Source organism: Dreissena polymorpha, chromosome 9 (genome assembly GCF_020536995.1).
Source record: "Dreissena polymorpha isolate Duluth1 chromosome 9, UMN_Dpol_1.0, whole genome shotgun sequence".
NCBI lineage: Eukaryota > Metazoa > Mollusca > Bivalvia > Myida > Dreissenidae > Dreissena > Dreissena polymorpha.
The window spans coordinates 47,892,654-47,904,775 of NC_068363.1; the positions used below are offsets into that span (position 1 = coordinate 47,892,654).

Sequence of the window (12,122 nt, forward strand, 5' to 3'; positions counted from 1 at the left end):
GGGCCCCCTACCAGGGCAAAGGCCTGGACCCACCAGAGGTCCTGGCGGCCCCCAGGCCCCCAGCTAAATTTTTCAAGTTTTTCAGTTTTGCCAACTTTTAACCCTGCTTCAAGGATTTAGCATGGTGTCCGCTCTCTAATTGAAGTAGTTTTCATCTGATCTTTACCAAACTTGGTCAGAAGTTGTATCAAGACAATATCTAGGTCAAGTACGAATATGGGTCATGCGGGGTCAAAAATTAGGTCACGGGGTTACTTAGTGCATTTCAAGAATTTAGCATGGTGTCCACTCTCTAATTGAAGTAGTTTTCATTTGATCTTTACCAAACTTGGTCAGAAGTTGTATCAAGACAATATCTAGGTCAAGTTCGAATATAGGTCATGCCGGGTCAAAAACTAGGTCACTGGGTCACTTAGTGCATTTCAGGGATTTAGCATGATGTCCGCTCTCTAGTTTTCCGAATTTTTTAGATGAAATATGTATTCATCATGAATGTTGTATGACTATTAACTTTGAATTAACTTCTAAACAAAGAACTAAGAAATGTGAGTTTTATTTTGAAGATTTGTCATAGAATTAAAATTTTGACATTGATTATATATAAACACAGATGGATATAAATCATTTGGTAACATGCTTTTTATTAAGTTATTTTTTTATGCCCATGAAGAAGGGCTTATAGTGATCGCACTGTCTGTTTGTCCGTCTGTCTGTCCATCACACTTTGCTTTTAGGTCTCGAAAAATGCTCATAACTTCTTTATGGCTTCAGATGTAACCTTCATATTTGGTATGCATGTGTATATGGAAAAGGCCTTTCCATACGCAAACAGGGTTTTGACCCCTGTGACCTTGACCTTAAACTAAGGGTCCAAGGGTCCGCGTTTAGCTTTACAAATCTGCGTTTAGGTTTTGAAAATTGCTCATAACTTCTATCAAAGCGTTTATCAGGGGCATATGTCATCCTATGGAGACAGCTCTTGTTAATAATTATATATTTAAAACTGTTATATTTCTATGTTATGGTAATTTTTACATACTATAGTAACGTGAAATACAATATTTTAATCCTTTAGATATTTTTGAACACAAGCACTATTTTTTTGCTTTTCCAGTTTATTGACTACCTCTTTTCCAAACAAAACACAATATGGGACAGCAAGTATGACAGTGTGACGCAGGACATGGGTCGTCCTCTGACCCACTACTGGATAGCGTCTTCACACAACACGTACGTATATTGCCCTTTTTGATTGCTGTCTTTACCAATGTCTGTCAGACATTATACCAAGCCAGGATAATTGCATATTGTTCAAAATGCTCAAGCTAAACAAATGCTGTTTCATTAACTTTTTCACATATGTGTATTTGGATTTACAGTTGCTCTTTTGTTGTCTTACCCAAGCAAGATCTCTTACTAAGACAAACATTAACTCGCTTTCAAGCTTCTGCCCCAACACAATTTGATTTTGAACCATAATTTAATTTTCACTCACATTTGTAGTATTTTATAGTTCTATTTAAGTTTATGTATTCATTTATGCCCTCTTATAATGAGTAATCAATGTTGAATGTGTGATTTAGAAAGAGTCCTAGGGAAGCTGAAATAATTTGTGTGCGTAATGTGGACCTGAAAGTCTGTCTTTAAACAAATGTCAGGAAAATACTTGTTTGCAGCTATTTGGCTTGGTCAAGGGAACTTTATTGTCATACTTTTGTTGGCAATTTTTATTAAAAAAATTATTGCAGTAACACAATAATTTTCTCTTGATTTTAAGTTGAATTTTGTTTTCCAGTAGTGCTGTTTATTTTAGATCAATTGCATTGAAAGCCTAGGCTTATAAAAACACTCAAGTGCATTGCCTGGGTAGAAACAGTACTTGTTGGCTTTTGTGGAGATCTAAAGAACTCTCCCACTGAGGAGATAGAAACCCATGTTGCTAGAAACATCATATTCACTACGCCACTGCAACTCTTTGAATTAAAATTTGAATGGCCTTAAGTTGAAATCACAACACTGTGAAGTATGATGTTGATGTTGCAGGTACCTGACAGGGGACCAGTTCTCCAGTGAATCTTCAGTGGAGGCATATGCTCGCTGTCTGCAAATGGGCTGCAAGTGCCTCGAATGTATGTATAAACGCCCCCATTCGGAACACTTCTCGGTTTCACTTAAGTTGAATTCTGTCATATTGATGTTATCAAGTTTGTTTTGAGATAAATACTGAATATATAGAAGAAATCAGTGGACTAAATCTACTGTGCATCTATTAAATGTCAATATCAACAACTCATTATCATAAAAAAATGTATTATGTTTGCTTTCATTATTAAATTGTTTAAAAAGGCGATAATTTATAAAATTGTATTCATGCAAGCCTTATGACAATTTTGATGGTCTCTTCTTCTGAGATTCTATCCTGTCTTATTGCACAGAAAACAACAAATATGCCCTATGTTCTTTATACCAAAACTACACAAATAATTTTCCTATGGTTTATTTAATGAAATTTTGTATGCAGTGGATTGCTGGGATGGGCCTGATGGATACCCAAAGATTTACCACGGACATACGCTAACCTCCAATATCCGCTTCCTAGATGTGTTGAAATGTATAAAAGAACACGCCTGGTGTGTCTCTGAGTAAGTTTATTCGAGAATAGCGCTCAATGCAATGGAAGATCAACATGAAGGAATATACAGAAAGGAAGATAAATATACAAGAGACATTTCAGTTACCAATTATAAACATGTAACTTTTCAATAAGGTGTTTACTCATAATGTACAATATCCAGGGGTTTTCAGCCTTATATAACAGGGGCCTATTAAAGGCCCCTTCCCAATTGAAAATTTCTTAAAAATCATGCAGTTTTCCCAAAAATCCTAACTTACACCAGCTTTTTCATTTTCCAAAGCAGTAATTTAAGCAAGAATTATTCCTTAAATGAGCAATTTCTTCCCAAAATCCATAGACTAGGGCCTCTTCCTAATGAAGCGAGGAAAAACCATGATGTCAGTAAGATGTTTTCTCATAATGTACATTTTCAGTAAGGTGTTTACTCATTATGTACATTTTCATTAAGGTGTTTTACTCATTATGTACATTTTCAGTAAGGTGTTTAACTCATAATGTACATTTTCATTAAGGTGTTTTACTCATAATGTACATTTTCATTAAGGTGTTTTACTCATAATGTACATTTTCACTAAGGTGTTTTACTCATAATGTACATTTTCAGTAAGGTGTTTTACTCATAATGTACATTTCAGTTAGGTGTTTTACTCATAATGTACATTTTCACTAAGGTGTTTTACTCATTATGTACATTTTCAGTAAGGTGTTTAACTCATAATGTACATTTTCAGTAAGGTGTTTACTCATAATGTACATTTTCATTAAGGTGTTTTACTCATAATATACATTTTCACTAAGGTGTTTTACTCATTATGTACATTTTCAGTAAGGTGTTTAACTCATAATGTACATTTTCAGTAAGGTGTTTACTAATAATGTACATTTTCATTAAGGTGTTTTACTCATAATATACATTTTCACTAAGGTGTTTTACTCATAATGTACATTTTCATTAAGGTGTTTTACTCAAAATGTACATTTTCACTAGGGTGTTTACTCATAATGTACATTTTCAGTAAGGTGTTTTACTCATAATGTACATTTTTAGCTTGGCGTTTTCAGAGAAAACATTCTCATAGCCAGCTTGTCGTGTTGTCGTCTGTCGTCCGCGTCGTGCTAAAACCGTAAAATTTTGTTAAGGTTTTGAACATTGACTCTAAAATCAAAGTGCTTCAACCTACAACTTTGAAACTTCATAATTATGTAGATGCACGGTGATGATTCTACATGCCACACCCATTTTTGGGTCACTAGGTCAAAGGTCAAGGTCACTGTGACCTTAATTATTTTTTTTAATCTGAAAAGCTTTCATTAACATATAAAACTGCACCCGTAGCCGAGCGTGGCACCCGTTATGCGGTTCTCTTGTTAGCAAAGTGTTTTACTCATAATGTACATTTTCAGTAAGGTGTTTTACTCATAATGCACAATGTCATTAAGGTAATTAACGCATAATGTACATTTTCAGTAAGGTGTTTTACTCATAATGTACATTTTTAGTAAGGTAATTAACGCATAATGTACATTTTCAGTAAGGTGTTTTACTCATAATGTACATTTTTAGTAAGGTATTTTACTCATAATTTACATTGTCAGTAAGGTGTTTACTCTTTATGTACACTTTCAGTAAGGTGTTTTACTCATAATGTACATTTTCAGTAACCCACAATACGAGTACTTTACATTTTCAGTTACCTTTTATACTAAATAATGTATAAGTATAATGAACATTTTCTGTTACATTTTTCATACATGTATAATTTACCTTTAAATTAATCCAATGTCCATATTCTGCCTATTTTCAGTTACCCGTTAATCCTGTCCATAGAGAATCACTGTAATCTGGGTCAACAGAGGAACATGGCTAGTGCTTTCAAGGACATATTTGGTGGTATGTATGATTGTCTTGAGTTGTAGGATTATGAAAGGAGATACATATTGCTGATTAAGTACATTTTTTAATACAAAGGTATATTACATTGGCCTGTGTACACTATCAGGATCAAAAGTATTGAACTTGAATGTACTCCAGGACTCACAGTGTTTTTTTCGACCATTTTGGAATGGGGCAGGAGTCCATTGAATTCAGAAAAAATGCGTCGTTTTGACCAAATTTTTGAAATGGTGGTGGGTTTTTTGTTTTGTTTATATCGAAACAATACTATAAAATTAAGAATAAGAGTGTTATCACTATTGTATTTACCTTTTACCACTTAGATACATATTTTCAAGCATTTGTAGTTCCTTAGAAAGTTTAATTTAATTTAAGACCTTTCTTACTCAGTTCAAGTTTTTAAGGCTACATCTCCAAACCTTAGATACTGCAGCAAACAGCATAAAATTGAACAGACTGTGAATTTCTTGCAAGCTGTTCTGGTTTTATGCTGGTTGCAAAAGCGATTTTCACTTTGCTTCTTAATGTATGGGGGAGTCAGGTGCGACTAATACAGCTAGATAGGGAGATGAACTAAAATAACTGCAGGCCCATCCAGGAAACTTACATTTGAACGAGTCTCTCAGTTTCCTGCATATTAGCATCAAACTTTACAGATATATATATATACACTGTAACTCCAATATAACGCGCTCCGTTATAACGCTGAATCCAATATAATGCGGGGGGTGCTTGGATCCCATTTTTTCTCCAACCTTCCATTTGATTTTTGATTCAAATCCGTATTACTTCATGTATTTTCAGACAATTCAAAGATGGCGGCAATCACATGTTGATTGCTTTATTCAACCGTCCGTTGAACCGATTATAATCGCCTTGAGGTTAAACAACACCGACAGCTAATTGGTGTTAATCTGTTGTGTAATGTCAATAAAGGTGTGAAAAACTCGTGTGTCAGTGTTTATTACATGTATTCCTCATCAGAGCGGTTCAGTGCGATAATTTCCATAAGTTAAGTGCAAGCGGGATAGTTATACAATTAAAGTAATTCAAAACGATTGAAACGTTCTTACTTAGATATGGTTGCAGTTTGACTATATTAAATGAGCAGCTGTGAAATATACTGCCCACTGTATAAAATAACTTTTTTTGTCATTTCATTATCATTCTAGTATTATGTCATTTAATCTTTCAGTTGGTGTTTAAGAAATTAAATAATGCAGACGATTTATTTACATGCGAATGCAGTGTACCGGTAATTTTTAACAGAGTTTCACTTTCTTTTCGCGCGGTATCAGAAAGTCCCTGGGAAACACGTTTTTTGCATGCGTATGACGCAATAAAACAATTTTTTGTACATGAGTCGTTTTGCATTCAATCTAAATTTAAAGTCGCTCGTCCAATGAAAGCTCTGCCCTAAAATGCACTGTACTCTTAACACTTCTGAAAATGGCATATATGCGTACGGTTGTGTTTACGAATTTCTTAAACATATATCGTCATTAATGTTCAAGATTATTATTTTTTAAGTGAGGTTGCAATTTTATTGGATTATCGGATAAATGTGCACATAAGAAAAGCGGTATGTATACTGTTATCGATACGATTCGGTTTATATGCATGTATTTGCGTCAACAAAGCATGGCAATATACATGACCTATATTATAGGCTATTCTATACCTGTTTTTGACCAGGTTTTTATCCAGGTTTTCCGAAGGAAAAAACTGGTTATTAGATTGGCGAATGCGGGCGGGCTGGCTGGCGGGCGGGCGGAACAAGCTTGTCCGGGCCATAACTATGTCGCTCATTGTCAGATTTTAAAATCATTTGGCACATTTGTTCACCATCATTGGACGGTGTGTTGCGCGAAATAATTACGTCGATATCTCCAAGGTCAAGATCACACTTTGAGTTCAAAGGTCAAAAATGGCCATAAATGAGCTTGTCCTGGCCATAACTATGTCATTCATTGTGAGATTTTAAAATCATTTGGCACATTTGTTCACCATCATGGGACGGTGTGTCGCACGAAAGAATCACGTCAATATCTCCAATGTCAAGGTCGCCACGACTTAAAATAGATTAAAAAAAAAAAAAAACTAACATAGGGGGTTAATTTTGTTTGTTCATTTCTAAAGTTCAGTTTGAGTTTTCTCCCTTTATCAGATTTTTTTTTCACAATGAAAACCTGGTTTTGTGACAATTTTGTCCCTTGTTTTTTTATAGCGCCCTGCAGTAAATGAGCTCAAAACTTATAACACGGATCCGTTATAACACTGTTTCGCGGCTTGGACCCTATTGACCGCGCTATATTGGAGTTACAGTGTATATTTATACCCCCATTACCATTGGTAATGGGGGCTATATAGGAGAGACTTTGTTGGTCGGTCTGTCGGTCTGTCTGTTACGAAAATTTATTCTGATCTACACCAAACTTGGTCAGAAGTTGTATCTAGATGATGTCTAGGTCAAGTTTGAATATTGGTCATGCCGGGTCAAAAACTAGATCCCTGGGTCACTTAGTGCGTTTTAAACCGAAAGTTTATTCTGGACCATAACTATGTCATTTATCGTTGGATTTTAAATTGACTCAGTACATTTGGTCACCATCATGGGACAGTGTGTTATGCGAAAGAAGTACGTCGATATCTCCCAGGTCAAGGTCACACTTGGAGTTGCCCATAAATTAGCTTGTACAGGCCATAACTTTGTCATTTATTGTGAGACTTTAAAATAATTTAGCACATTTGTTCACAGTCATTGGACGGCGTGTCATGCCAAAGAATTCAAGAGTTTTAAGGTCAAAATGGCCATTAATGATAATTGCATAATAATTCTTAATAATCGCCATAAATTAGCTTCTCTTGTTTTGTAAAAACAGCATGCAAAATATTGTGTCATTTTTATCATGTGGGGGTATACGTCACGTCTGTGACAAAGCTCTAGTTTTTTTATGGAAGTGAAATACAATCTTTTTGTGTATTTTGTAATATTTGCAGCCTCATGGGCATTTAAATTTAGACAAATTTTAATACTCATATAATTGTAAAGATGCACGTAGTGTCGCAAATAGTTATGAGTATATTATTTCTTGGTGTGTTGTTTATACTAAGTAGACGTTCAAGACGTTGGCACAAAAATGCAATACCCTCACAAATTAACTTGTAACAGTACCCAAACCTCCAAATTCTCATATGGGCCGTGCTCTAATATATCATGACAGCGGAAAGTGTCGTCCCTGATTAGCCTGTGTGGACTGCGCAGGCTAATCTGAGACAACACTTAATGCACATGCATTAAGCCCCTTTTTCACAGAGCACGGCCCATATATTTAGTGTGAAACAGTGGGTGTTGCCTCCCCACGGTAGATGATACAGATAATCACGTGTATTCAATTCTCTGCAGATTGGACCACAGCAGTTCTTCATATAATACTGTTATTTTGTATCATGGCAATTGCACTGTACAATGTTTGGGCATAAAAGTGACTGTTTCCACATTTAAAACTAAGTCGGCTCTGGTTTTTATTTTCAGATATGCTGCTTACAGAAGCAGTTCTTAAAGAATCTTCAACGTTCCTGCCATCTCCTGACCAGCTCAAACAAAAGATTATACTCAAGGTTTCTGTTGAACCCAGGAGTAAAATTTTCATTTGAAGATTTCACAGTGAAATATTTTGCTTTTTGTCCCCTATCGGTGAAACCTGAGGGGACATATGGTTTGCGCTCTGTGTGTCAGTCTGTCAGTTCATCACACTTTTCTGGATCCTGCGATAACTTATAAAGTTCTTCATATTTTTTCATGAAACTTGAATCATTGACAGATGGCATTATGGAGATTATGCACGTAAATTCATTTTTTTCTTACGTCAAAAATTTTGGTTGCTACGGCAACAAATTTAAAAAAAAACAACAACAACATTTTTACAGACAATGATGGAGTTTCACCAGTAGGGGACCATATTGCTTGGCAATCACTTGTTACATAAATTTTTGATATAATTAAATAAAAAATCCATATGATAATTTTTACATTTTGTACATGCAATTACTTTGTGACAATCCACTGTGGTTTATTAAACTTATTTGAGCAGTCTTAGGCCATCTTGGAATTCATTGTCTTTAATTGCACAGTATATGTTTAATTTGATTATAACAATATTATATTAAATCGTATCATAATATATTTTCAGCATAAGAAACTTCCCAGTGATATGTCCCAGGCTGACCCACAGGACTGCACTTTAGATGATAGTAAGTCAGCATAATCATAATTATCCACTGAACTACACTTTAGATGAAAGTAAGTGAGCATAGTCATAATGATCCACTGAACTACACTTTAGATGACAGTAAGTGAGCATAGTCTGAATGATCCACTGAACTACACTTTAGATGACAGTAAGTGAGCATAGTCATAATTATCCACTGAATTGTACTTTAGATGACAGTAAGTGAGCATTGTCATAATGATCAACTGAACTACACTTTAGATGACAGTAAGTGAGCATAGACATAATAACCCACTAAACTGCACTTTAGATGACAGTAAGTGAGCATAGTCATAATGATCCACTGAACTACACTTAAGATGACAGTAAGTGAGCATAGTCATAATGATCCACTGAACTACACTTTAGATGACAGTTAGTGAGCATAGACATAATGATCCACTGAACTGCACTTAATATGACAGTAAGTGAGCATAGACATTATGATCAACTGAACTGCACTTTAGATGACAGTAAGTGAACATAGTTTGAATGATCCACTGAACTACACTTTAGATGACAGTAAGTGAGCATAGACATTATGATCCACTGAACTGCACTTTAGATGACAGTAAGTGAGCATAGTTTGAATGATCCACTGAACTGCACTTTAGATGACAGTTAGTGAGCATAGTCATAATGATCCACTGAACTGCACTTTAGATGACAGTAAGTGAACTTAGTCATAATGATCCACTGAACTACGCTTTAGATGACAGTAAGTGAACTTAGTCATAATGATCCACTGAACTGCACTTTAGATGACAGTAAGTGAGCATAGTCATAATGATCCACTGAACTTAGATGATAGTAAGTGAGCATGGTCTGAATGATCCACTGAACTGCACTTTAGATGACAGTAAGTCAGCAGTCATAATGATCCACTGAACTACGCTTTAGATGACAGTAAGTGAGCATAGTCATAATGATCCACTGAACTATGCTTTAGATATTAGTAAGTGAGCATAGTCATAATGATCCACTGAACTACACTTAAGATGACAGTAAGTGAGCATAGTCATAATGATCCACTGAACTACACTTAAGATGACAGTAAGTGAGCATAGTATGAATGATCTACTGAACTGCACTTAAGATGACAGTAAGTGAGCATAGTCATAATGACCCACTTAACTGAACTTTAGATGACAGTAAGTCATGACACTAAGTGAGCATAGTCATAATGACCCACTTAACTGAACTTTAGATGACAGTAAGTGAGCATAGTCATAATGACCTACTAAACTGCACTTTAGATGACAGTAAGTGAGCATAGTCATAATGATCCACTGAACTACACTTTGGATGACAGTAAGTGAACATAGTCATAATGACCCACTTAACTGCACTTTAGATGACAGTAAGTGAGCATAGTCATAATGACCCACTGAACTGCACTTTAGATGACAGTACGTGAGCATAGTCATAATGATCCACTGAACTACACTTTAGATGACAGTAAGTGAACATAGTCATAATGATCCACTGAACTACACTTTAGATGACAGTAAGTGAGCATAGTCTGAATGATCCACTGAACTGCACTTAATATGACAGTAAGTGAGCATAGTCATAATGATCCATTGAACTACACTTCAGATGACAGTAAGTGAGCATAGTCATAATGGCCCACTTAACTAAACTTTAGATGACAATAAGTGAGCATAGTCATAATGACCTACTGAACTGCACTTTAGATGACAGTAAGTGAGCATAGTCATAGTGACCTACTGAACTGTACTTTAGATGACAGTAAGTGAGCATAGTCATAATGACCTACTGAACTGCACTTTAGATGACAGTAAGTGAGCATAGTCATAGTGATCCACTGAACTACACTTTAGATGATAGTAAGTGAGCATTTTCAATTAGATCTTTGATCCACCATATATGACCACAAAATCAATGATCCGAATCTACCACTTGATAATTGCCAAGCAATTCTTGAGTTGCGTTGTATTTTTTGTCAATGACAAATAAGTACAAGGTTGCATATTTCTGTCAATTACTCGTCTTATTTCATATGAAAAATATTTTATATAATAATTTTGAGTCAAATGGACCCAACCATTTTCACTTTTATTTAGTTGTAACTTGATGGGCATAGTCTTGTGCTCATGCTGGTTTCTTATTTACAGCTGCCCGAGAAGGTGATCTCAGTAATTCTGTGAAGAATGGCATACTGTACCTGGAGGATCCCATTGAACAAGTTAGTCAAGAGATTTTCATATAATAAAATCATAATTGTCCTCTACTGGTTTCACTGGAGGGGACTTATGGTTTGCGCTTTGTGTGTCTGTCAGTCTGTCACACTTTCCTGGATCCTGTGATAACTTTAAAAGTTCTCCATATTTTTTCATGAAACTTGAAACATGGACAGATGGCAATATGGAGATTATGCACGTCATTTCATTTTGTTCCTACGTCAAGAATTTTGGTTGCTATGACAACAAATAGACAAGTAATACTGCTGAAAATGGTGGATCCTGCACACTTTTTTGAATCCTGCGATAACTTTTAAAGTTGTTCATATTGTTTCATGAAACTTGAAACATGGATAGATGGCAATATTGACATTATGCACGTCATTTCATTTTCTTCCTACATTAAACATTCTGGTTGCTTTGGCAACAAATAATAAAAATAAAAAATCTGACAATGGTGGAGCCAGTAGCAGACATATATTGCTTGACAATAGTCTTGCTATTATTTGATCTTGTTAACCCATTACCACTTAGATATGTATTTTTGCACATTTGTAGTCCGTTAAAAAGTTAAATTCAATTTAAGACCTGTCTAACTTGATTCAAGTTATTAAGGCTTCAACTCTAAACGTTAGATACTGATGAGCAGCAAACAGCATAAAACCTGAAAAGACTGCAAATTACTCCCAAGCTGTTCTGGTTTTAAGATGGTTGCAAAAGCCATTTTCACTTTGCTTTTTATGGGGTAAAGGGTTAAAGATGAAGAAGAAAAAGAAGTAGTCTGGGTTTGATAGTTTAACCCTCACAACCTAAGTTTTTGAGGCGTGTTTTCTTAAAAAACCCTGATCAGTTGGTCTGCACCCTGTACACGTGTATTTTGTGTCGCTATACTTTTTGTTTAGCTGGGTTTTCTTGAATTTGGAAAATGTACATGTATTGATACTTAACATCATTGTGTCTTGGAACTTTGTCTCTCAGTTTTTTTTCTATCATCATGAAACTTTATTGAAATATTGTGTATACTATAGAGAAGTTCAAGTCATTATTGTGTATGTTATGATATTATTTGGAAATGCATGGTCTATATAACTTTTTGGCAAATTTTGGATACTCGCGTA

The 12,122-nt window shown here is 35.2% G+C and overlaps 1 protein-coding gene across 1 annotated transcript in view; it reads left to right on the forward strand.

Moving 5' to 3' along the window:
* The window catches only part of LOC127846015 (1-phosphatidylinositol 4,5-bisphosphate phosphodiesterase gamma-1-like), a 130,287-nt gene that overhangs the window by 34,907 nt on the left and 83,258 nt on the right, over positions 1 to 12,122 (forward strand). Inside the window, exons 8-14 of the mRNA XM_052377196.1 lie at positions 1,115 to 1,230; positions 2,044 to 2,129; positions 2,522 to 2,642; positions 4,441 to 4,526; positions 8,065 to 8,150; positions 8,723 to 8,783; positions 10,939 to 11,009. Of these exons, the coding sequence (XP_052233156.1) occupies positions 1,115 to 1,230; positions 2,044 to 2,129; positions 2,522 to 2,642; positions 4,441 to 4,526; positions 8,065 to 8,150; positions 8,723 to 8,783; positions 10,939 to 11,009 (627 nt within the window). The remainder of the gene's footprint in view (positions 1 to 1,114; positions 1,231 to 2,043; positions 2,130 to 2,521; positions 2,643 to 4,440; positions 4,527 to 8,064; positions 8,151 to 8,722; positions 8,784 to 10,938; positions 11,010 to 12,122) is intronic.